The sequence below is a fragment of the Saccopteryx bilineata genome, chromosome 1, assembly GCF_036850765.1.
Source record: "Saccopteryx bilineata isolate mSacBil1 chromosome 1, mSacBil1_pri_phased_curated, whole genome shotgun sequence".
In the NCBI taxonomy this organism is placed as follows: Eukaryota; Metazoa; Chordata; class Mammalia; order Chiroptera; family Emballonuridae; genus Saccopteryx; species Saccopteryx bilineata.
Window position 1 is genome coordinate 231,550,437 of NC_089490.1, and position 23,944 is coordinate 231,574,380.

At 43.0% G+C, this 23,944-nt stretch overlaps 1 protein-coding gene and 1 long non-coding RNA gene across 2 annotated transcripts in view; one reads left to right on the forward strand and one right to left on the reverse strand.

Moving 5' to 3' along the window:
• LOC136320325 (uncharacterized) overlaps window positions 1-23,944 on the forward strand; it is a 329,953-nt gene that overhangs the window by 116,645 nt on the left and 189,364 nt on the right. The gene's annotated exons all lie outside the window — the stretch shown is intronic.
• Window positions 2,674-5,107, reverse strand: LOC136320324 (importin subunit alpha-8-like). The gene is given in 2 exon segments (XM_066253510.1): window positions 2,674-3,733; window positions 3,735-5,107. Coding segments are annotated over 2 exon segments (1,524 nt in total). The 5' UTR covers window positions 4,199-5,107.

Consider the following 23,944-nt stretch of genomic DNA (forward strand, 5'->3'; position numbering starts at 1 on the left):
CTCCCACGCCCTACTCATGTGTTCTGAGATGGAGAGAGAACAGTCATTTCTGTCCTGTCCTTTGGTTTAAGGGAACCAAATGAAATCAAATGTTGGTGTGCAGATGTAACATTTTTTATTTGCAAACCACAGTTGGCATATAAAGACTGTGTCTTTGAAACAACAGAGGTCTTAGTAGAGAGTTTGTGCCATCGCTCGGCTCTGAAAAGAGAAAAAGAACAAAACATTGTTTGCATCACGTATAAACATACTAGAAGGCATTCTAATCAGATGTGTGGGAGGGTAAGCTGGGGCTGACTCTTCTGCTTTTGATAACTTAAGGTCTTTAATTTGAGAAGAAGAAAAAAAAAAGAGAAGAAGAAAATGTTGTAATTAGTCATCAACACATCTGTTGCTCTTATTGCACTCTAACAGGTGCTAAGGGGATAGAAGGGTGGGACAAGGCAGGGCGGATGCTGTCAGCTAGGAGGCAGAAGTACGGGGCGGGGTGGTGGGGAAAATGACATGGGACAGAGAGCTCTGGCTTTCAAGTTAGGCAGTCAGCCCTGGATTCAAATCTTGTTTCTTCCTCTTAGTCGCTTTGTTACTGGGCCCAGTTTTGTCAGCTCAGAGTCCTCCTCTTCAATATGGTGACAATCCTGCTTTCTTTGTGAGGCTGGGGTTTGAGGATTAACTGTGTCTGTGTCTGTCTGGGACATATGCAGTCCTCATAATCATTGTGGTGTGGAGGATTCAGAAGTTATCGATGCTTCTGGTCGGTGAATTCAGAAACCTCTTGCCTGGAAAATGGTTTCAAGTTGTTGGAACCCGATAATGATGGTGATTTGCTTCATTTTCACATAATATGAATAAGCATAGCCAGGAGCAAGCAGAGTAGGTTATAGGTATTATACTTCTATTTTGGTTGTTTTCCCTACCCCTAATTTATTTGCATTTTTAATACACACACATCTCCTCTTTCTCCTTCCCTTCGTGACTGGATTGAGACTTGTTGAGACCAAGAGCGGTAGAAAGCAAGGTCCTGAAATAAACAGTGTGAACATCAGTAATACTTTAATTTCCATGTTCCATGGTTATGCAAGCCCTCTGCTTTGGAATTTCAACATAACCTTGAACCATCACCAACTTCAATTTTCCTCACACTTCAACCAGTAGTAACTGGGCCCTCCCTTCCGCGGCGGCTGCTGCTGCTGGCATTGTTGTGACTGCCTTGCCTTTGCTTCCAGTCCCTTCGTTTAGTTCCTTTTGGCAGCTGTGGGAGCTGGACGCCAAACTCCTGCATTTGTCACATCAGAGCCATGACTTGCAGCAGGGCAGCTGGACCAGGCTTCTGACTCTGAAAGAAAGTTGTATTGGTGAGGTCTCTGGGCTCACCTGGAGTTCCCTCCCATACTGACCTGGAAAGCAGGGGCTTTAGGGTGACAGGTACAACTAGATCTGAATCCTGGCTTGTCTTCTTGTTACTGGAACAACATTGGACAAGGTCTTTGATCCGTGGAAGCCTCTGCTTTCTCTCTACTAAACAGTATTTACTCGTCCAGTAGGTAGTGTTTACTGAACAGTATTTAGCTCAAAGGGTTCATTGGGGAGCAATGAACTACTACTGTAGGTAATGTGTACTATTTCAGTTTCTCATGGATCCAGCTGCCCCCCACCTCTAGTTGTGGTGCTTTAACAATCATGATGATCTGTACCTGGTGGACTAAGAGCGCTTTGGGGGCATTCTACACACAGTGCTGTGATTCATCCCCATGCACGTGCTGCACTGGTTTCCTACGGCTTCCCGAAAAAATGACCAATCACGGCATGGCTTAAAACAACAGAAGTTTATTCTCCCAGTTCTAGAGTCTAGAAATCTGAATGCAAGGCGTCTGCAACATCATACTTCCTCTGAAACCTGTAGAAGGTTTTCTTGCTTCTTTTCCACTTCTGGTGTTTGCCAGAAATCATTGGTGTTCTTTGGCTTGTAGATGCCTCAGTCCAGTCTTTGCCTCTGTTGTCATGGGGTTGCCTTCTCCCTGTGTGTCTCTGTGTCTTCATGTGGCATTCTCCCATCTGTGTTTCTCTTCTCCTTTTCTTTTAAGGATACCAATCCTATTGGATAAAAGGCCCACTGTGCTCTAGGATGACCTCATCTTAACTAACAACATCGGCAATGACCCTGTTTCCAAAGAAAGCCACATTCTCAGGGTTAGGAAACATCTTTTGGGGAGACACGATTCAACCCATAATGTGTAGACTCCTTCCATTGACCAATTCCAGTTATTGTTTGCAACTGTTTGTGCCTTAGGTGGGCGGGTGCTGTCCTGATCTGGTCACGGAGGGCAGAGAGAGCAGACATTTGATTGGCTCAACCAGAAAGAACTATGTGAATGACGGAGTCAGAACCAGACAGCAGCTCTCTGACAGGCAGACACTGGAAATGGCTGGGGCATTTCAGAACTGATGATGCTGATGTCCCTCCCCCAGTGATACTGATTAAATTGGTCTTGGGGAAAGCCTGTGAATGAGAACTTTTTTTTTTTTTAGAGGTGAAAGTGTCAAAAATTTTATTAACATTCAGTTTTAAAAGCTTTATACTTATGGCATACTGAGATATAAAAGTGCTGCTTCTTAAAAAAGTTACCCTTTGCGGTTGGTCCTTGGTTTAGAAGTTGTGGAGCTTCAGTATTTTTATGTTAAGTGCTTTAAGAAGACATGATCTTGGTCCCGGGATGGTAACATTGTGTCATTTTCTTCTTCCTCAGAAAAGTGGTTCTCGAGAATGCTCAGCACAGTCATGGCAACTTGATGGTTCTCATGAAATTGCAAAGCCTTGATCCTATCCACCCCACCAAGTTCCTCTATCAGAAGACACAGACTCTCTTTCTCAGAAGGCTTCTCCGCTACCTGGAGGAGGAGAGAGATGATGTCAAGGATGACAATGACACATTTGATGTCTGGGACAGTGAGGAGGTTCACCAGTGGCTCCAAGACTCCAGATTGAACAAGCTGGATCAACTGGTCCAAGCTGCTTCCACTTGTGAAGTTAGCCACCACCCAGATAGCCTCTTTCTGGACTTTAAAATCTCCATTTTTTAGCAGAGACACCAAGGGGGGCAGAGCATTGCAGGTGATCAGCTGCTGGATGTGTTGGTAGGGCCCAGCAGCCACGTTGCTCAGGGCCCAGGCTGCTTCCTTCTGGATGGAGGACTTGTGGTGCAGCAGGAGCCTGGGCAGCATGCTCAGGATGCCCGCATCAATGGCCACCTGGGTCTGGCAGTCCGTTCCTGTGACAATGTTTCCCATGGTCCAGAGAGATGGGGTTAAGACATTGAGTTCTGAGCTGGTCATGAGCTCCACCAGCCTGGGCAGCACCCCCATGTCCACCACTTGGCCAATGCACTCATTACAGCCCTCGGTGAGGTAGGACAGGGCCCAGCAGGTGTCAGAGAGCACCTCACTGTCATGGTGGTGGAGGAGGCGGAAAAGGGTGGGCAACAGTTGCTTCACTGCTTTCTTGCAGGGGTACGGGTTCTTGTTCCGGCACAGGTTGGACAGGGTCCATGTGATGTTCCGCAGAAATGTAATTCATATGGTTGATGATGTCAGGGCCAGCAGATGTGGGATGGCATTGCTTGAGATGACAAAGTCTCTGAATTCTGGGCCATCACCTGTGATATTCCCAAGGGCCCACACTGCCTGTTCGCACATAGCCATCTGGGGGGAAGACAGGAGCTCCACCAAGGCTGGACGGCGGCCCTTCCACTACAGCTTGAGTCTGCTCCGAAGTCCCGGAAACAATGTTGGTCAGAGCCCAGGCTGCCTTGAACTGCAAGCAGGGGTGGAGTGATGACCTCAGGAACTCCACCAGCCTGGGAATGAGCCCCGCTTCAATAATCAATTTCAGAGGAGGGTTCTTCTCCCGGGACAGTAGTTTCCTGGCTGCCTTGGTGGCCTGGAAACACAGGTCTGGATCCGAAGCATTCACTCCATTGATTATTTCCTGTAGGGTGAAGCTGGCCCCTTTGGTTCCTTATTCAGAAGCTGGGTCAGAGGAGAGATTGGTGATATTTCTTCTCTTTAAGACCTACTCATCTTTCTTGGCCTTTCGGAGCTGTAAGCTGACTGCTATCCGCTGTTGTCGCCTCATAGATGCATCTTTGCCTTGGTACTTAAATTTCCTCAGCCTCTCTTCTGGAGCTTCTGAAGTCTGCATGTTGACTGGAAGAAGTAAACCACCTGAACAAGAGCAAGCTGCTGGTCAGTACCTGGAAAGAGGCTTTGGAGAAGACACAGCCACACTCACGCACAGGAATGGGCCAACACCCACTTGTTTCTCACCTAGCAGAGAGCTGCCACAAATGAGAACTTTTAAAAGCTCCCCAGTGACTATAGTGTGAAGGCCGGTCTGAGAATCACTGAACTAGAAGAACTCAGAGCTAATGGGGGCAGCTTTTCTACTCGATGGGATCAACACTTATTGAAAAGAGTGGCCTGTATTTTTTTCTTTCCCTAAATCCTTGGAGCCAAATCTATTTGGAAAATTTACATTTAGGACTTTATTTTTTTTGGAATTTAAAAAAGTAATAAAAAATTTACAGTATATAACATAACACTGGCAGTGTGAAGGGGTCTCTTAACAGCACTCCGTAATCAAACTGAACATTTTCTTCAGTGAAACGTGTAAATATTCGCATGATAAAGAGGCCTGTGTCAGTTTCGTGTAGATTTTGCTACCAGAAGAAAATTGGTACGGAACTTAAAAAATTTTTCAGTTTTCAGTTCTTTATAGATTCTGGAATGGAGGATAGGGATTGTGAATAGATTACAGGACTCTGTGTTATAGAGCCCAAGAATTGTATCTCAACACTGAACCTGGCTGAAGAAGTCTTAGGTGGAAGTCATGTGTAAAGAGAGAGGCCTGATGCATGGCCTAGCATTTGAGAGGTTGGATCTGGGAATCAGAAGGACCAGTACTGGGTTTGCAAAATAGCTCTGTCTCTTAATTACCTGAGTGACCTCGAGCAAGTGATTTAATTGATAGCATTCCCTGTTTTCTCAACTGCAAAATGAAGTCTCTTCTAACTGCCCCAGAAAGTTGGATAAATGCGCTAATATCCACAAAGATCTGACTGAAGCATTAGAAGAGGCTATTAATACTTGAAAAAAAATATCATAAATTTTTTTTAGAGGAGCTGAAAGTATCCAAAGTCATGATGTGGTCTCATAACCAGGTGAAATATACCGGGACAGGAAGCCCTATGTTCCTCCTTCCACGGCATCTATTATTAGATATTTGCATTCATCTTGGCCTCAAAAGATGTTCTCTTGCTTGCTTTGCTGTCCAGTTAGGAGTGGGGAAGGGAGTTGGAATGAAAGATGTAGTATCTCTAGACAGATGTTGAGTTTCTGTCATTGTCATGACCAGCACCATTACCATGCATAGGGGGCCAGTCGGTGACAGTTTTCCCAATGTAGTGCCACGTGGCTCCCACCCTGATCCCCACAGTTTATCAGACTGCTTTAATAACCCATCATTCTGTCTGACACCGGAGAGTGTGACCTTGTTAGTTTTGATGAAGGTCACTCTCTGATTCCCAGTTATGTGCAAACAGGGGATATGCCAGTCAGGCATAAGAAATAATAAGTAACCACAGATGTGAAGAACAATTTCCTGAATCATTAATTGCCAAGGAGAACAGTGTTTAGTGAAAGGAAACGATCTACTCAAAAAAGGGGAGTGTTCCCGGACTAATTGATAGAGAGACTGCCCCGGAGTTTCAGGAAGGGTGGTGCCATCTCCCGGAGCTAGAGGCAAGCGTCCCATGCCTTTGAGACAGAGACCTCCATTTTTGTGCAGACTTAATTAGCAGGGATTTTCATGGGCAGTTAGCTGGTTCAGGGTAAAAAAAAAAAAATGAAAGTAGGAGAAAATACTGATATTATGTAATTGATAAATATCCCTCTCCCCCCCAATGAAACAAAGTGATTTGGAGACAACTAGCAGGACTTTTTATGTGTTCGTCTATATATGGGCAGAGAAGAGGGGTAACTAGTCTACATTCTCTAAGTCCTGTGTATGGTGTTTTGGGATCCTTGTCATAGTTTGGTCCTAAGCTGACTTAGAAGGGCACAATGCTTATTTACTTGGAAGTGAAATGTAAGAAATCTTGACTAGTCAGTGACCTGAATAGTTAAGGACTCTGGAAGATAAAAAAATAAAATGAAATAAAGACCCTACTTATTAGTCATTAATGACACCAGTGTGGTCCCAGCTCATGGCCACTATATTTCAAAGCTTTAGCTGTGGGGACTGGGGACCAAGGTAGTATTGGGGTTACCATAGATCCAGCCAAAGACACTTGGTCAAGTCCTATGAGACCTAGAAGCCTTCTCCAGGCCATGCCTCATCATCTCTAATGGAAAGTTCAGTACGAGGGAAGTCTCAGGGTAGGAAACGTTGCCTCCTCATGTTGAGTAGGCATCACACAGATTTGCTGATGCTGAATCGCATAGCTCAGTGGTCCCCAATCCCTGGGCCATTTGGTATCAGTCCACAGAGAAAGAATAAATAACTTACATTATTTCTGTTTTATTTATATTTAAGTCTGAACGATGTTTTATTTTTTAAAAATGACCAGATTCCCTCTGTTACATCCATCTAAGACTCACTCTTGATGCTTGTCTTGGTCACATGATACATTTATCTGTCCCACCCTAAAGGCTGGTCTGTGAAAATATTTTCTGACATTAAACCGGTCCGTGGCCTAAAAAAGGTTGGGGACCACTGGCATAGCTTGTTATTTCTGGTGTTAATCTAGGGCATTACATGAAATAGTACTGTTTAAATGTGTACCTACCTTTCTTTGCAATAAAAAACTTAAGACTTGAATAAACACCACCAATGCCACTCTTAATCATACTGGAAGAATTTTGTATAAATGGTATACAATGATCAATATCAATTTAACTCTGGTTATGCATGTAGAAAATAACAGAGTATATGAATACATACATAGGTAACATATATAGGTAATCCCTTATAAATATCTACATCTATAATAGATAAAAAATATAAGGTATGAAAAACCAGTTGACACATATAATTCTCTTTGCTTTATGAGGCAAACTGGTAGGACAGTGAGGTTCCTCCAGGTTGTGGCCAAAATGGGCCAGAGGAAAAGACAAGTTAATTGCTCTACAGACAAATAGAAAGGGGCATATTAAGTATTTGGGGCATTTTTACCTCAATCTTGTTATTCTTTGTATTTTACAAATGAGAAAAGTGACTTTTAAAACAGATGAATGACAAGCCCCATGTGTCTATTTATTCTACAAATACATATTGAGTGCCTGCTGCATACCAGTAACTGGGGGCTCCACCCTCATGGACCTCTATGGAGTGAGGGAAGGATTACATAAGGACAGAGTAAACAAGTATATAATTTAGACGTATCGTAAGTGTTCTAGAGAAAGAAATGAAGGACTGAGGAAACAGAACGTGAGTGAGGATCGTCCATTCTGAGGGCAAGTCAACTGCTGCCGACTCTCCTAGTACAGGTTAAAACAAATCACAGATAACCATGCTATGTTGAAGAATTCAAGGTGAAATCACAGACAATAAAAACCTAGTGAAGGAGCGTTCCACACAGAAACTAACATCGACAACAAATGCCCTGAAATGGTAAGAGCTTGTCGTGTTAAAAGGAAGAAGAAAGCCGGAGACAGTGGAGAGCGTGATCAAAGATGGACACAGAGATTTGGGTGTTGGCCAGATCACCGAGGATTTGTCAACTATGATAAACTGTGGGGAGGAGGTGCCACCAGACAGTGTAGAATCTGGAAGCGACATGGTTTGTCTTATGTTTTGGAGAATCGTGATGGTTTTTGTAAAAGGATCAGAACGTAGGGTGGCAAGCAAGCATGCAGACAGTAAAACAATAGACAATAGGAGGCTCTTGCTCTTGTCCAAGTGAGAGATGATGCTATTATGGGAGGTGGTGAGAAAGGATTAGATTCAGTATATATTTTGAAAATAGAATGGGCAGATTACTTGGTATATTGGGGAAGAGAAAAACCAAAGGTGACTCCAGGATTTTTAGCGTAAGGAATGATATCAATGGTAGTACCATTTTCTGAGATGGAGAAAATGACAGAAGCAGGTGTGTGTATGGGGGTGGGGGAGAGAGTTCGGTGTTGTGTACTTTAAGTGTGAGATGCTTGTCAGATACCCAAGCTGAGTATTGAAAACGCATTTAGGAAATTTATTCCAGAGCTCTCAGGGAGGATCAGATCTGGGAGTCATTGGCATGTGTGCAACACAAGGAAGAAAGCTGCCCTTCGGACCCAGTAACGAAACAAAGCAGGAAATTGGAGCCCAGATGACAAGGAGAGGTGCATAGTAAAAATATAACCCCCCATTTCATCCCACCTGTTCCCTCTTTTTCAAGAGTCCTTGGAAATATTGAGGGACATTATACGGGATGAGGCTTTAAGCTTTTTTTCCCCCTTTTACCATTAAAGAAGTCCAGATGTCTGGAGGTTTGGGGCATTCAGGTCCCAGACACTAGGATTTTGATTATAAAATCCAATTTAGGACATCTGTAGCTACATGCTCAGGTTTTTATAAAAGGAACACTATCTGAATGTTTTCATTGAAAGTGTTTTGAACAGGGGCCATCTAGGTAGACGGGGCATAATAGGTGAAATACTGCTAATTGGAATATGAGTCTGAATCACAGAAGAGGAGTCGGGGTCAGAATGTGAATTTGAGAACAATCTAGAAAGCTGAGCTTTAGTGGATACCTAGGGAATAAAGAAAGAAATGATGCCCAGGGTCTGAAACAGCAAGAAGATAGAGAAAACATCAAAGAAGGAGACTAGTAATAGGAATGCAGAATGTAGTTTCAGTAAAGGCCAAAGAAGAGATTTAACGTTTTATAGCAATGACATTCATCTGATAAATATTTCTTGCAAAGTAGCCCTGGCCGGCCTTAAAGAACTCTCTATGGGTTTTTTTTCATGCTGATCTCTCTGTGTTTGCTGTCAGGGTGCAGTGTGAGGCTATACTTTTGCATAATGTTTTCCCAATAAGGGCTAAAGAATTTTGCGGGGTGGGGGTTAGGCTGAGGTGGAAAGAGAACCGAACGCCAAGTCGCATTTCTGGTGACCTTCATAATAGTGTAGCAGTGGCATCCGCCCTAATGATTCTGTTCAAGGGACCTAAAATAGCAACTTGGAAGGTCAGCAGCTCACAGCCAGCCTCCGCCCATTTCTCATCTTCCTTTGTTTTCATTTGCTCATTACAGGGAGCCCCTGGTCTAAGGAGGGTTCCCATCCTTCCTGCATAACCCCTGCCCTCTGGCATCCTGCCCTGTGCTCTTTAGTATCCTTAGCTACTCTCTGGTAAATAAATCCAGTGTGGATACATAGGGACTTGTTTGCCTGAAGTCAGTCCTGATGTCCCAAAACTCTCTGGGGTTTTCTGCTTCAATATATCTTGAGGATTTCTGCTTTTTGATGAAGATTTAAGTCTTGATATTTTTTAAATATAGGAGTAAAAAAATTACATCTTTTTTATTTACAAAAAGCTTTTTCCAAATCATCAATCACTTCCCATGCATTTTCAGCTGTTTTGATCTTAAATAAAGCTTCAGTTTGTTGTCAAGTGTCTAAGAATAGTATAGTCCATTCTCCACTGTTCAAGTGAATTGATGGTTAATAATATTACAGTGGTACCTTGAGATATGAACAGACCAACATACAAATTTTTAAGATACGAGCTGCGACTCGGTCCGTATTTTTGTTCAAGATCCGAGCGAAATTTCGAGATACGAGTTGTGATTCGGGAAGCTTTCGCTAGTTGGTGCATTGGTGCATGGGTCCAGTATCAGCAGTTTGATATACCAGTTGACTGACTTATGAGATCGGTTACAGAATGAATTAAATTCGTATCTCAAGGTACCACTGTATTTGATTATTCTCTCACTGAATAGGTCTGTTTTTTTACCATTACACACACACATACACACACACACACACACACACACACACACCCTTGTATCAATAGAAAGAAGCATGGTAATTAAAGAAGATGTGTAGAGGACAGCAATTATGATAATTATGGCATGTGGTGGACTTCATGTTATGGAAGAAATTTACCTCGACACCCTTCCATTGCCCTTTCTGGCCCATTTGGAAACTTCTGCTTCAACACAACCCCAGGGCCATCACCATGCTTCCTTTGGTAACTCAACGTCCCACAGACAGATATCCAGTCGTTATCCTGCCTCTACAGACAACTCAGCCAGTTAGATGAAGTTAACAGACCCCCTTTCCCTTGGCCTTCAGTTTCTGGCTCCCTTCTACAGCAATGCTAATTCTATTGGACCAACTTTCTGCCCCCACTGTAAAGTGTATTAGAGCAAATCAATACAATAGCATATTGTTTCCCTTCCTTTACCCAATCTCTTTTTAAAAATTTTATTCATTTTTTTAGAGAGGAGAAAGAGTAAGAGAGAGAGAGAGAGAAGGGAGGAGGAGCAGAAAGCATCAACTCCCATATGTGCCTTGACCAGACAAGTGCAGGGTTTTGAACCAGCAACCTTAGCAGCATTCCAGGTCAACGCTTTATCCACTGTGCCACCACAGGTCAGGCTACCCAACCTCTTTAAAATGACTTTTTTTCCCTTTAATTTTTGTCTTGGGATTTAAAAAGTTAAGCCCATGCAAATTACTTTAAGATCAGGTGAAGAGGCCCTGGCCAGTTGGTTCGGTGGTAGAGTGTTGGCCCACTGTGTGGATGTCCTGGGTTCAATGCCCAGTCAGGGCACACAGGAGAAGCACCCATCTGCTTCTTCACTCCTCCTCCTCCTACTTCTCTTTCTCTCTCTTTCTTCTCCTCTCCTCCTGCAGCCATGGCTTGATTAGAGCGAGTTGGCCCTAGGCACTGAGGATGGCTCCATGGCCTCTGCCTCAGGTGCTAAAAAATGGCTGTGGTTGCAATGGAGCAAGAGCCCCAGATGGGCAGAGCATCGCCTCATAGTGGGCTTGCCATGTGGATTCTGGTTGGTGCATATGAGGAAGTCTGTCTCTGCCTCCCCTCCTCTCACTAAAAAAAAAAATGTCAGGTGAAGGAAGTGATGGTATATGACATTTGTGAGGACAAAAAATCATGCTTTTCTTGGGAGGAAATACACTAGACCTCCATTCATGCATTTGAGTATTCTTCTTTGATTATTGTTTTCTTTACTAATTTTATAAAGACCTTGGCCTATTGCAAAACAAACAAACAAACATTAGTATTTTAATTGTAGTCTTACAATAGATTAAAAATTAACCTAAGGATAATTGCATCTTTTGGATGTTGATTTTTTTTCTATTCAAGACAAAAATATGACTTCCCATTAATTCAAATCTATTTTTTGAGTCTTCCCATATGGTTTTAAAGTTTTGTGTTATATAATTTATAATTTTAATTGTTTTATTTATTTTTGGGTAGTTTTTGTGTTACTGTTGTATACAGGAAATTCTATTAATTATATCTTGTAACTGATATTTTTATATAGAAGGAGATTGGTTACTCTAATTAAATTTATATCCTACCTTTCTTATTATTTCTAGATGTTTTTGGTATTTAGGGCCAAAATCTGGTGCTAGATGGGCTCATTGCTAATGGCATGTCATTGCTTGTAAATAACCCAAAGAAAATAATTATCAGTCCAGTTTTAAATGTTCTTTTTCTAAGAAGCCAGAGTATTGAATCTTATATTGTAGCAAGGTTTAAAGATTTCATGGCCAAATAAAATGGGCATTGCGTAATTTTACTGTCATTTCAGAATTTTTCCATGTGACTTTGTTATTATCCAAGACATACAATATATTTGTGTTGGGCTCATTCTGAGAAAATCTCCCTGGTCTGTTACATGGTTTTGAACTGGGTTTCAGGAGACTGCTCCTCTGTTCTAGATCCTTCTATATATGCTTGATGTATCAACCCCCAAATTGCTTCATATGTAAAGTGAATAGAATAATAGTTGTTACAGTCTCCCTAGGAAATTTGTGAGGATCGATTTGTTAATTAGGTGGAGTGCTTTGAGATCTTAGAAGAAGGAGGTTTCGTAGATAAAGTATAAACATTTTATAATGTGTGTGAGGTTCTGCTTCATGGGTGGGACGACACCCTCTCAAACAAGGTCACGGAAATGGCCTGCAGGCCTGTGGAATGACAACAATCTAATCTCCCCCACTGCACAGCTCCCTGTCCTGACACCATTGTTCCCTGTTTTCTGGCCCTCCCTCGGCAGAACCCTTAAACATTGAGCAACCCTCCCGGCTTGTAGGAAAACTAAGTGCATACTTGCCTATAGTCCAAAACCAAGATGACGTATACTTCCCATCGAACAGATGTGGTCAGCCGTTGATTGAACCCAGAGGAGAAGAAATTAAACGCATCCAAAACAACCCAGGGTAGGAAACAGGGATGGGCAACAACGGCGAGTGCGTGCACAGCGGGTCTCCTTTCTGCCATCCTCCCTTGCCTCTCCCCCATCCACGTGTCCCCTCTTTCTCTGGAAGGAGATGTTCCACGTCTCTTTTTCTCCTTGGCTCTCTTTGCCTGGCCATAAGCATAGGTGTGTTTGGGGGAGTGAATATTTCCATTGCCTTCCAAAAACTCACAGCCGAGCAGAGATTTTTGAATGACGCTGAGTAAGTGTTGCCAATTTCCATCATTCAGAGACTTATTATATCTGTGGAGAGCCCAGCCAGGCCCTGCTTTTTGGGCACTCTCTGTGAGCAATCTCATTGAAAATCACCAACAAACTCAGAGTCGTACAGGAATTGAGTTGGAAGAGGATGTGGAGGGCTTCTCACCCCAAACTCCCTCTTTCTTGTGCCCCATTGAGAAAGCTCCTCCTTACAATCTCTGCAGAATTCTGTTCGGCTTCAGTTCAGACAGCTTCAAGAATGGGGAGCCCATATCCTCCCAGCACATGTCTGTCCCAGCTCTAATAATTACAAAGTGCATCTTTACTGTAAGCCAGAATCTGCCTGTTTATGATTTCTACCCTTCCTAGTTCTCCTCTCTAGAGCAACATGGAATAGCGATAACCCCTCCCTGTACACTTGATTTCTCCTATTTATTTGTTTTTGTCCTCATCTGGGTTAAGCAGCCTTAGTCTGCCTGTTGTCTCTGTGTGTGAGGTCAAGTGTGTCTTCCAGTATGGCACACTGGTTTTATATTTATCTCCTTCAAGTTTTATGCTGTTGGTCCTGGCTGGTTTGCCCAGTGGTAGAGCATCAGCCCAGTATGTGGATGTCCCAGGTTTGATTCCTGGTCAGAACATGCAGGAAAAGTGCCATCTGCTTCTCCACCCCTCCACTTCTCACTTCTCTCTCTCTTCCCATCCTGCAGCCGTGTCTTGATTGGAGCAAGTTGGCCCCAGGCACTGAGGATGGCTCCATGGCCTCTGCCTCTAAGAAGAGCTCGGTTGCTGAGCTATGGAGCAAGGGCCTCAAATGGGCAGAGCATTGCCCCCTGGTGGGCTTGCCAGATGGACCCTGGTTGCGGCACATGCAGGAGCTGTCTCTGCCTCCCCTCCTCTCACTGAGTTAAAAAAAAAAAGTTTTATTCTGTTAGTTTGGGTCTATTGTTTAACCTTTTCCAGTCTTGAAATATCCAGCTAGCTAGCTCATTAGCTTTTCCTCCCACCTTTTGGACTCCACAGACTGGATGCCTGCTTTCTGTAGAGTCTTCAATTGCCTGGCCAAACTACTGGTGAAAAGAAACTGGGGTCCAGGCATAAACGAGTGAAGGTCTGTCTCCTTTGAGGGAAGGACCAGCAGCTGTGGGGAGTCAGGCCATATCCCCTCAACTTCCCTTTTGCTTTTCCACATACAGGCCACAGGCATGTCTTTCATTTCTCAGCCAGCAACACCCTGGCTTGAGGCTGCTTCAGGCCGTCAGAGCCCATGTTGCTGAAACCCATGCAGAACCTTTCCAGGAATTAATGTTTTCCTGGGGGCAGCTCTTAACCAATTAGCATTGGATCTGCAGGAGTGTAAATACCCCAGCTCTCCATATCCAATGCAGTCACCTCCACAGTGTGGTCTCTACCGTTATCACAGCCCCTCTGCAGGGTTAAGTCAAAGCAGCTTGCATGGGGCTTTGCCAGATAACATGCCTTTTATGTGTGCATGTGTGTGCATGTGTGTGCATGCCTCTATTATATAAAATCAACATATCTAACTTGCTAATCTATGCTTTCACTATTGGTGTGCAATAGCTTCTTACCTGTATTTTTGCCTTTTAGAATAATAATATTTTGCCTATCGATCGATCTCTTTATTATGTTCTATAATGATGTATGTGGTAGAGAAAGTTTTCTTTTCACTCAGTTCTTTTAACTACAGCAAGATGGATGTCTTTACTTATTTATTTTATTAAGTGAGAGGAGGGGAGGCAGAGAGACAGACTCCTGCATGCGCCTCAAGCAGGATCTACCTGGCAAGCCCACTAAGGGGTGATGCTCTGCCCATCTGGGGCCGTTGCTTCGTTGCTCAGCAACCAAGCTCTTCTTAGCATCTGAGGTGAGGTCAGGTTCCCATTCTCAGCACCTGGGGCCTTCTCGTTTGAACCATTCGAGCCATTGCTGCAGCAGGGAATAAGGAGGGTTGGTGGAGAAGCAGAGGGTCACTTCTCCTGTATGCCCTGACTGGGAATTGAACCTGGGATTTCCACATGCTGGGCTGATGCACTACTGCTGAGCCAACTAACTGGCCAGGGCCTGAATGTCTTTTTAATTTGAAGACATTCTTCTTAAGAGAGAATATAAAGAAAAGGTAGAATGAAGAAACGTGGCCTTTGTATTGTTTATTTCTTAATGTTACATGGATAGGCCACTAGTATTAAGGCTCTTGATATTTTTTTTCTTTTGTTCTGAATGTCATTTTAAAGGCATTTCCACTGTTGCCAGCATTTGTTACAAACTGAAGTCATTCCAGAGTGGGTCATTTCTGACTTTTTCTCCCAAATGACAGGTTTACAAAGTCCATCAGAGCAAAAATTAAGATGCTTTCAGCTGTTTATCAGGATGGGGTGGCAGGAGTCTGAGTGATTCTTTGAGGCTCTGCTCCTTGTGTGCAAGCGTTCTAAATGAAGACAGTGTCCTCTGTCTCCTCCTCCCTACTGGACAGCTTACAGACAGAGGGAAATCACTTCTGTCTTCCTATACCAAGTGCTTTCTAGTATCATCTCCAACGTGTTTTATTTCTTATAATGCCTGTGTCCTTAGGCTGAAGGGTTTCCCAGGAGTATAAGACAGTATTTTTCTTTCGTTCATCTATTCGATACTTCTGAGTCAACTCAGACAGACTATGCTGTCAGCACGAGCCAGCTCTGGGCCCACGACTTGTGTTGTTATCCGTGCTGTGAGTAGATACACTCTGCAACCTTATGTTTGGTCCCAGACATTTTTTTCCTGTTATTTTATTCATTGAATTGGAGTATGCTCTCTCCCTGGCTAGTCTTATTTCTAGATTCTATTATATCAATTTATTCTAAATTTTAATTTTGTTTTGTGGGATTACAGTAAGTCACCTCATAAAAATATGGTGAAAGTATAAATATACATATACAAATATATGAATATGTACATATATTCATGTATATACATAAATATATATATGTTATATCTGTGATCTCTATTGTCCAGATTCATTATTTTCCTCTTTTTAATCAGATTTTAATATCTCTTAGGGTAATAGAAGTGTAAGCCTTGAAAGTACTTTATATAAATTTCAATCCAACCTCATACTACTTTTGTAGACGCAAAAATTGAGGCTGTGCAGATGTTCGCTAATTCAAGGTCACAGTTATGTGACTCAGCGTGGCCCGAACTTTGAATTCTAGTTTCCTGTCAAAAAGCTCATTTTTCTTCATTCACCATATTGCTCATCCCACCCATTGGCCCAGGAAGTTAAGTGACCATGAGAAGGGAAACAGAAAAAAAGAAATGAGTTCATTTTACTCTTCTGGTTAAGTAGAATAAAAAGACAGATGGGATCCTCTCTGAAAATGGCACCTTCTAACGGAATTCGAGGGCTGCCTCATGATTCTCAGCATCACTGTGAACCTCGCCCTTCACCTTTAGTTAGGGAAAGAAGTCCCTGGAGAGTGACTGTCCTCCCAGCAGCACGACACATGCATTTCTCCCGTGTGGGCAGCACCACAGAGCAGCAACGCGATGCGATGGCTACAAAAGCCTTCTTGTGGTTCTCGCTTCTCTTGGCTTCTTTTCCTGGCTCCACAAATAAACCAACCAGCAGAGGAGCAAGCGATCTGAAGGCATGGGACACCCAGTTGTTCCAGCTTGTCACAAGGCATATTTTCAAATCACTATCAGCTCACTTTGAAAAGTGCTCCACAACCGAAATCCAGCCTCAGTGACGGGCGGCAGATGGCGGATTAGGAAGGCCTGTGGGAGACATGGAAGTAATTCAAACAGGAGAGGGACTTTTTTGTTCTTCTGGGGGAGGGGATGAAGGGTCCATTTCAAGCAGAGGCAGCATTGGCGATGAGTTAGAAAGGTTGTTGGAATGGACATTTCATGCTTGTGTCCAGGTTGGATGGGGCCTCGGAGACCAGTCTTTGAACTACTGACCTTTGAGTGAATCCAGACACCATAATTAGGCTAAGAAAAATCCAAGAATATACTTTTTCTTTCCCCCAGGTGACTTGAGACACTATATATGCTTGGGTTTCTCTGCTGTTCTCAGTAATATGTGTGTCTTTCAGTCTCACCTGATGTGTAGCATCACGTGACAACACCCAAGTTAAGAAGTTTCTCACATAAACATGTGATATTCCTCTAAAAGCTTTGTACATATTTCTTTTCCTCTGATATGTGTTTGACCATCTAAAACTATAGTGAATCATTTTGTGAATCGATAGTAATTCATGTGGGTATGCTTTGGATAATTTTTTTTTATATAAAGTTGGTTTGCAGTGGAGTATGGATTTTTTTTTCCCACTTGGCCATTGGTAGTAAAGCAATTACTATAAGAGAACATAGATATAAATGGTGGGGAGTATATACAAGGTCTACCTTGAGAAATAAACCTCTAGTTGTGTGTGAACAGATTTTAATTACCAGCAGAGAGGTTGATAAACAACACCGCTTTTGTTTCCTTATTTGAGGAAAAGAAGAAGCAAATAATGTCCTTTTCTTTTTTTTTTTTTTCCTATGCAGTTGGGGGACTGTCCCCAGTGTTGGCTTTCATCCTAGATAATCAATTTTCCAAGCAACTGAATGAAAGGAAGGAGGGTTTGTTAGTGACGGGAGCCATGTCCCAACTAGGATCAACTCAGTTTTTCTTTTCTACTTCCTGACATATCAGCAAATTATTTTTATTGAGCCATTTGGGGAGGAGGGTCAGAGGGCAAGGGCTCTATTTACCAGAGCGGGTTTAAGCTGGGAAGGGCGAGGTCAGAAGGGCAGGGGGGACCCTCATTACTCTGGGAGGGTTTGCTCTGGCTCTGTGCCTGCCCAACTGTGTTAGGCTCACCCTGGGTGTTTGCTAGCAAGAGGCACGGGGTTGCAGGTGTTCCACACTCGGCAGCGTCTTCAAAGATCAGCCTCAAATGTTTCTGTTACTATAAGAGGATTAAAAGGATTTAAAAACATAGGAGTCCTGTCCAACTGCTGGCGTTATTTTGCCAACATTTGCCGAGAAGGAGGAAAAAAGAAGGAGGCTGTATCAGCTATAAGTCCCGGTAGTCGGGAGAAACATACTTTTCCGGTTTCATTTTTCCCCCCTTTTTCTCCTTTATTTTCTTTTATTTTTTAACAGCCTGAATGTGGAACTGTAGCACTTTCAACTGGAACTCATTAAGAATTCATGGGGCAGAAAATGTAAGGGGTTCTGGAAACAGGGACTTTGAAAGGCCAGAAGTGAGCTATAAATAAAATGCCGCTGAAATTCATTTCTTTTTTCTAGTGGTTAAATACACTTATTACAGCAGAATACAAACGGGGAGTAAACCAGGTGATTTTTGACCTGAAAACCCAGTTTACGTTGAGAGGCACGTTGACATTTATGGACTTACTTACCACATGTAGGTGTCATAACAGCCATTATACAGTCTCACAAACCACTTTCGTTGTCCCATATGGGCTGCAGAGCCTGACGGCTATCACCTGTAAGTGACAGTATGGAGGCCAGGCATCTGGAATCATTGTGAAGGCACCACTGTTACTGCTTAGGGTTAATGGTTTTGAACATCAGATTCCAATTTCTTTGCTTTCAGCTTTGCCTCAGTCTAATAATCTACTTGTAGTGGTTCTGGTTCTACTTGGAGCATATTGATTTTCAACAAGGTCCAGTGATGAGGCAGAGAACTGAGCGGTGTTCAGCGTATGACTTTGGGTAGACCAAATAACTCCTCTGAACTTAGCTTCCCCTTCAATCAAATGGGGATGATAATGAACTCTATTCACCTCATAAGACTCATCATTTCTATAATAAGGATAAAGCTGAAACTAAACAAGACTCATTTTCATGTGTTCTAGATAAAATATGAACACATGCCTATGCTTACACACACACACAGCCATATCACCCATTCACATTATACAAAGTCTCTAATTTCTAGGGTAATATTGTAAAAGTTTGCTTGTCAGATGGGTGTTGATTTTGGAGGACACTACAGAAACTATTTATTTGAATATGTCCTATCATATCATGATTGTTACAGTAATTCCTAACGTGGGTCCATGGACATTTCAGACTCAGAGCTGGGCATTAGAGGTCCTTTTCCCCAGAAATTCAATGCAAACATTTAGTGTGCAAATCATGCATTTTTCTGGAAAGAAGTTTCATAACTTTTATCTGATTCTTGAAATTCTGTAAGCCATGAAATTCTGTAAGCTCTGAGGCAGTGGGTGAGGATACAGGCTGTCTCTCCAAAGAGACACACAACTCTTTGTCTTTCCTAGAAACAGATAGCTCTTGGTTTTTCTCTTGGCTCTCCCTCTGAACTTTTCTTTCCTCCACTTCCTCATCTGTAAAAAAATTATAAAACAATGCATATTTTATTTTATTTTTTTTAGATTTTATTTATTCACTTCTATAGAGAGAGGTGAGAGAGAGAGATCGAGAGAGAGAAGGGGGGAGGAGCAGGAAGCATAACTCCCATATGTGCCCTGACCAGGCAAGCCCAGGACCTCAAACAGGCGACCTCAATGCTCCAGGTCGACACTCCATCCACTGCACCACCACAGGTCAGGAAAATGCATATTTTAAATTCAAATTAAATAATACATTGTAACAGAGTTTTTGGTAATGCTCAGTAAGTGTTAGCTATTCGTTTAGTATGTTAATATCACATAATATCTTCCAAGGCAAGAGAGATATGGTGGGAGATGTTGGCCTTGATTCACTTGCCTTCTAGTAACTTCAGGAGGTCAGATACATTAATATGCGACATCATATAGCTATGACAAGAATTCTGCCAATCATTGTGTACGTGTTCACATTAAGGAGCAGTCTGTGTGAGTTGAGAAAGAAAGATTGGATGAAGGCGCCTTTGGGCAGGAAGACTGAGTGGGGAATGAGTTGGCTTCAAGTTGAGAAGCACCCAGAGGTGAGTTTAGTCAGACAGGTTGAAGCAAGATTGTAGAAAGTGCAGAGTGGCATAATGCGGAGTTGAGATTTGACCTGGAGGTGATGGGATCCCAGAGGATTTTGAGAAGGGAAATTATATGATGACACAATATATTGAGACCATTAAATTGGCCTATGTGTCCAGTATGGAGTTGTGTGGACAAGAATCAGGGGGTTAACTGAGAGCTATGACAATAACCAAGGTGTCAGGGGCTGAGGCCAAGGCAGGAGAGCGTGTATAAGGTGTTGAGGGAGGGGTATTTTGTCTACCTTAATTGCTTATTTGCTATAATTTCTTCTTCCAACCATAGTTTGCCTTAGCTACTAAGCCTTCCTAACTTTGAAATATTCATTACAATCTTCCAACAGAGAAAGGGTGGAGGAAAGAAAGAAAGAAAGGAAGGAAGGATAGAGGAAGGGGATCATTGGAGCAGGCAGACGGGGGCCTTTGGAGTATAGACTGGTTTTTAATCAACAGAAATAGCCTCAGGGGAAGAAGGAGAGGAAAGGTAAGGATGGTCATTTGAACTTACTCAATTCAGGGGTCACCTCCTGAAAGGGAACCAGCATTACTGCAGAATGAGTCATGTAGAAAGGGCCATAAGGTGCAGAGAAGGAGACGTTATCTGCTCTTCTGAGACTCAAATCCACCCGAAGTGATGGCTTTCAAACTCTTTGGCCCAACACTCCATCATAATACGTTTACATTATGAACAACACACACATATAAAAAACATCTACATAAACATAATCAAAATAAAAGTTCTTTAGAACATTTTTACTCTGACTGCCTATCATGCATTCTGATAGTTTTCTGCTCTCTGTTTGCATGTGTGTATGCTTGTGTGTACTTTTTAGAAAGAATGACTGTGACTTACTAAGTTGATTTTTTGGTCAACTAATGGGTCACAACCTTCTCTTATAAACCATAGACTTCTTAGAGCCTGGGATTCAGCCCCAGGATCAGGAGATTCATGGATTTACAAGGCGTAAGGGGAATGCTTTAGTCTGCTTCTGCTTCCTACCCACTGCCCCACCAGAGCCTTTCTTCTCTGTGGAGTGTTAAGAATTTAGAATAAATGGAGGCAGTTGCCTAGTTAAGTTTAGCACGCAGTTTCTGAACCCAATCTCAGATCCAGTGCCTGCACCCATACCCTGGGGCAAGACCAGTCCATTCACTCACTTGATGGTCCTCACTTGGGACATGAAGCCCACACACAGAGATCCATCAACAGAGCTCACTCTTTAATGAGACCTGAACTCAGACACAATGGCCGCAATTGGTGCAGACATTTTAAAGACATTTTAATTTTCCTTCTATTATCCTTGGCTCTAGTGGACTGAGGCACATACAGTAACATTCTTTACCTGAAGTTAGCTGTAATTTCAGAGTAGGTGGAATTCTTTCCTACCTTTGAAACCACAAAATAAAATCAAAGAAATAGGATATTTTGCAAACTGGGGCTCTGCGTTGACGGGGAAGGGGTGAAAGGCGAGCACATGGCCTCAGGTTGGAAATAACTTCTCAAATGTCTGATTTTGATCATGAGGCCAAATTACCTGGGCACACGGTGATCATTAAAGCCTCCTGTCTCTAAGCCCCTCATGTGTGGATATGCATACCTGTAATTGACCATTCCAGCTCAACAGTAAGTGGAACATCAAAGCAGAGCAGGAGAAGGGAACCAAGGCAATGAAAATCAATCTAGTTTAAGGGCATTGGGTCTGCCTATGAGCTCAGTGAGTTATCAATATCCTGGAAAGAAACAAATGTAGAGTATCAATTCTACGAGCTGTAAATCAAAATGGGAGGTATAATGATTATCACTTATGTGCTCACCTGTTTTAAGAAAAGGCTCAGGTTGTGAGCCTAACTCTGGTGGGAATGAACTCCAGTATTTTTTCAGTGGTCATTCTTTTTTTAGGAACAGTGGCCTGCTTGTAACCTGACTTTGAGCATTTCCCTGGAAATCTGAGTTTGTATTGGAGACAGCGTTGAGTATTTTGGTGGGCCCCTGGTTTCCTTTACAGTCTGAAGATTGGGTGAATGTGTCGTCTGCTCTATTTCCAAGTAAAGCCCTCAGTCAAGTGGTTCTAGAACTGTAGTATAGTGATCCCCAGAAGAAAGCCAATGATATGTTGTGAAATTATATGGAAAATTCTATGTGTGTGTATGTGCATGGATTTTTCTAGGAAGAGGGCCATAGCTTTCATCAGCCTGCCAAAAATATCTGTAAAACGTTTAAGAATCACTGCGCCAGAATATCACCAGCGCCTAGAGGTGTCAACGTAATGTGATTATTAGGCTCTGTCTTCAGGGACCAAACCACGGATTGGTTAAGTGAAAACACCAAGGGCAGTCGTGCGTGACCACATGGAAAGTGGCTTTGGTCTGAGTGGGTGCTGGGGTGGCCTGGGACCTGGCTTAGGTTTCTAGAAGGGTGCTTCCCTCTGCCCCGCAGCTGTGTGCTGCATAACAAGTAGCTCATAGTGTGAGTGGTTGGTCAATTGTTAAAAAAGGACTATTCCGAGGAAGGCAGTTTGAGTCCATCTCTGCCCTGGGGCAACTTAACTCAAACCTCATGAGCAGCCAACAGCCAATCAATACTCATGAGATAACAGCCAAGATTTAGTGCTGAAAGAGACTACAGACACCTAGGCAAACCTCCATTCAGTACAGTAATTTTTCTCTTTTTTGCCTAACTTTTAAAAGAATTTTAATTTATTGTGTTGACATGGTTTCAAATGTCCGCTCTTTTTTTTTTTTTTTTTTTTTTTTAATACGGTAGTTTTTCAAAACTGTTAACAGTCCGTGGAACTCACCTCCCTTCCTGTTCTTCATCATTTTATTGTTGGACGGTTCAAGTTTCTGAAAAGCCTCTTATATCAAACACAATTCTCCTGGGTTTTCCACTTACTGGTCTTAATTCTGCCTTCTGGTTACAGTGAGGTTGAGGCTTTTTGAAAGTCAGTGTGAAAAGTATTATTGCGTGTTATGTGGGTATTTCGATAGAGGTGTACTCGCCATTGTTAACGTGATCATTAAGTCACATTTAACAGATCTTGTAGATGTCTGTCTACCTGACCATGGTACTGCATAGAAATGAAATTGATATTAAAGCATATGTCATGTTTTATGCTCACTACTGTCCTCCGAAGACATGGCAGCCACTTGATAGATAGGCAGTGATCATCATATGATAGGTGGGCAGCTTTATAAAATAGACTTTTATCTTCAACTCAAGATAGATCAAGACTATCATTATAATATTTATAATATGGTAAAATTAAGGTGACCAATCGTCCTCCTTTAGGGAGGACAGTCCTTCTCTTGTGAGTTCCATCCTCCCTCAAAAAGTCTCCTCTTACACGTCCTCCTTTTTGATATTGGAAGACTAATCTGTAAATGTCTGTATTCAATCAATGCAGAGTCGATCCATTGTGTGTGATGTGATGTATTTCTATTTGACATGACGATTTGTCAAGAATCAGTACAGCCTGACTAGGCGGTGGTGCAGTGGATAGAACATTGGACTGGGATGCAGAGGACGCAGGTTCGAGACCCCGAGGTCACCAGCTTAAGCACGGGCTCATCTGGTTTGAGCAAAGCTCACCAGATTGGACCCAAGGTTGCTGGCTTGAGCAAAGAGTTACTCGGTTTGCTGAAGCCCCACGGTCAAGGCACATATGAGAAAGCAATCAATGAACAACTAAAGTGCCACAAAGAAAAACTGATGATTGATGCCTCTCATCTCTCTCTGTTCCTGTGTGTCTGTTCCTATCTATCCCTCTCTCTGACTCTGTCTCTGTCTCTGTAAAAAAAAAAAGGCCCTGGCCAGTTGGCTCAGCGGTAGAGCGTCGGCCTAGCGTGCGGAGGACCCGGGTTCGATTCCCGGCCAGGGCACACAGGAGAAGCGCCCATTTGCTTCTCCACCCCTCCGCCGTGCTTTCCTCTCTGTCTCTCTCTTCCCCTCCCGCAGCCAAGGCTCCATTGGAGCAAAGATGGCCCGGGCGCTGGGGATGGCTCTGTGGCCTCTGCCCCAGGCGCTAGAGTGGCTCTGGTCGCAACATGGCGATGCCCAGGATGGGCAGAGCATCACCCCCTGGTGGGCAGAGCATCGCCCCTGGTGGGCGTGCCGGGTGGATCCCGGTCGGGCGCATGCGGGAGTCTGTCTGACTGTCTCTCCCCGTTTCCAGCTTCAGAAAAATGAAAAAAAAAAAAAAATCAGTACAGTGCAGCGAGACGCGATTATGAGACACATACGCTCTGCACAGGAGCCCTTGAGAGAGTGCACAATAT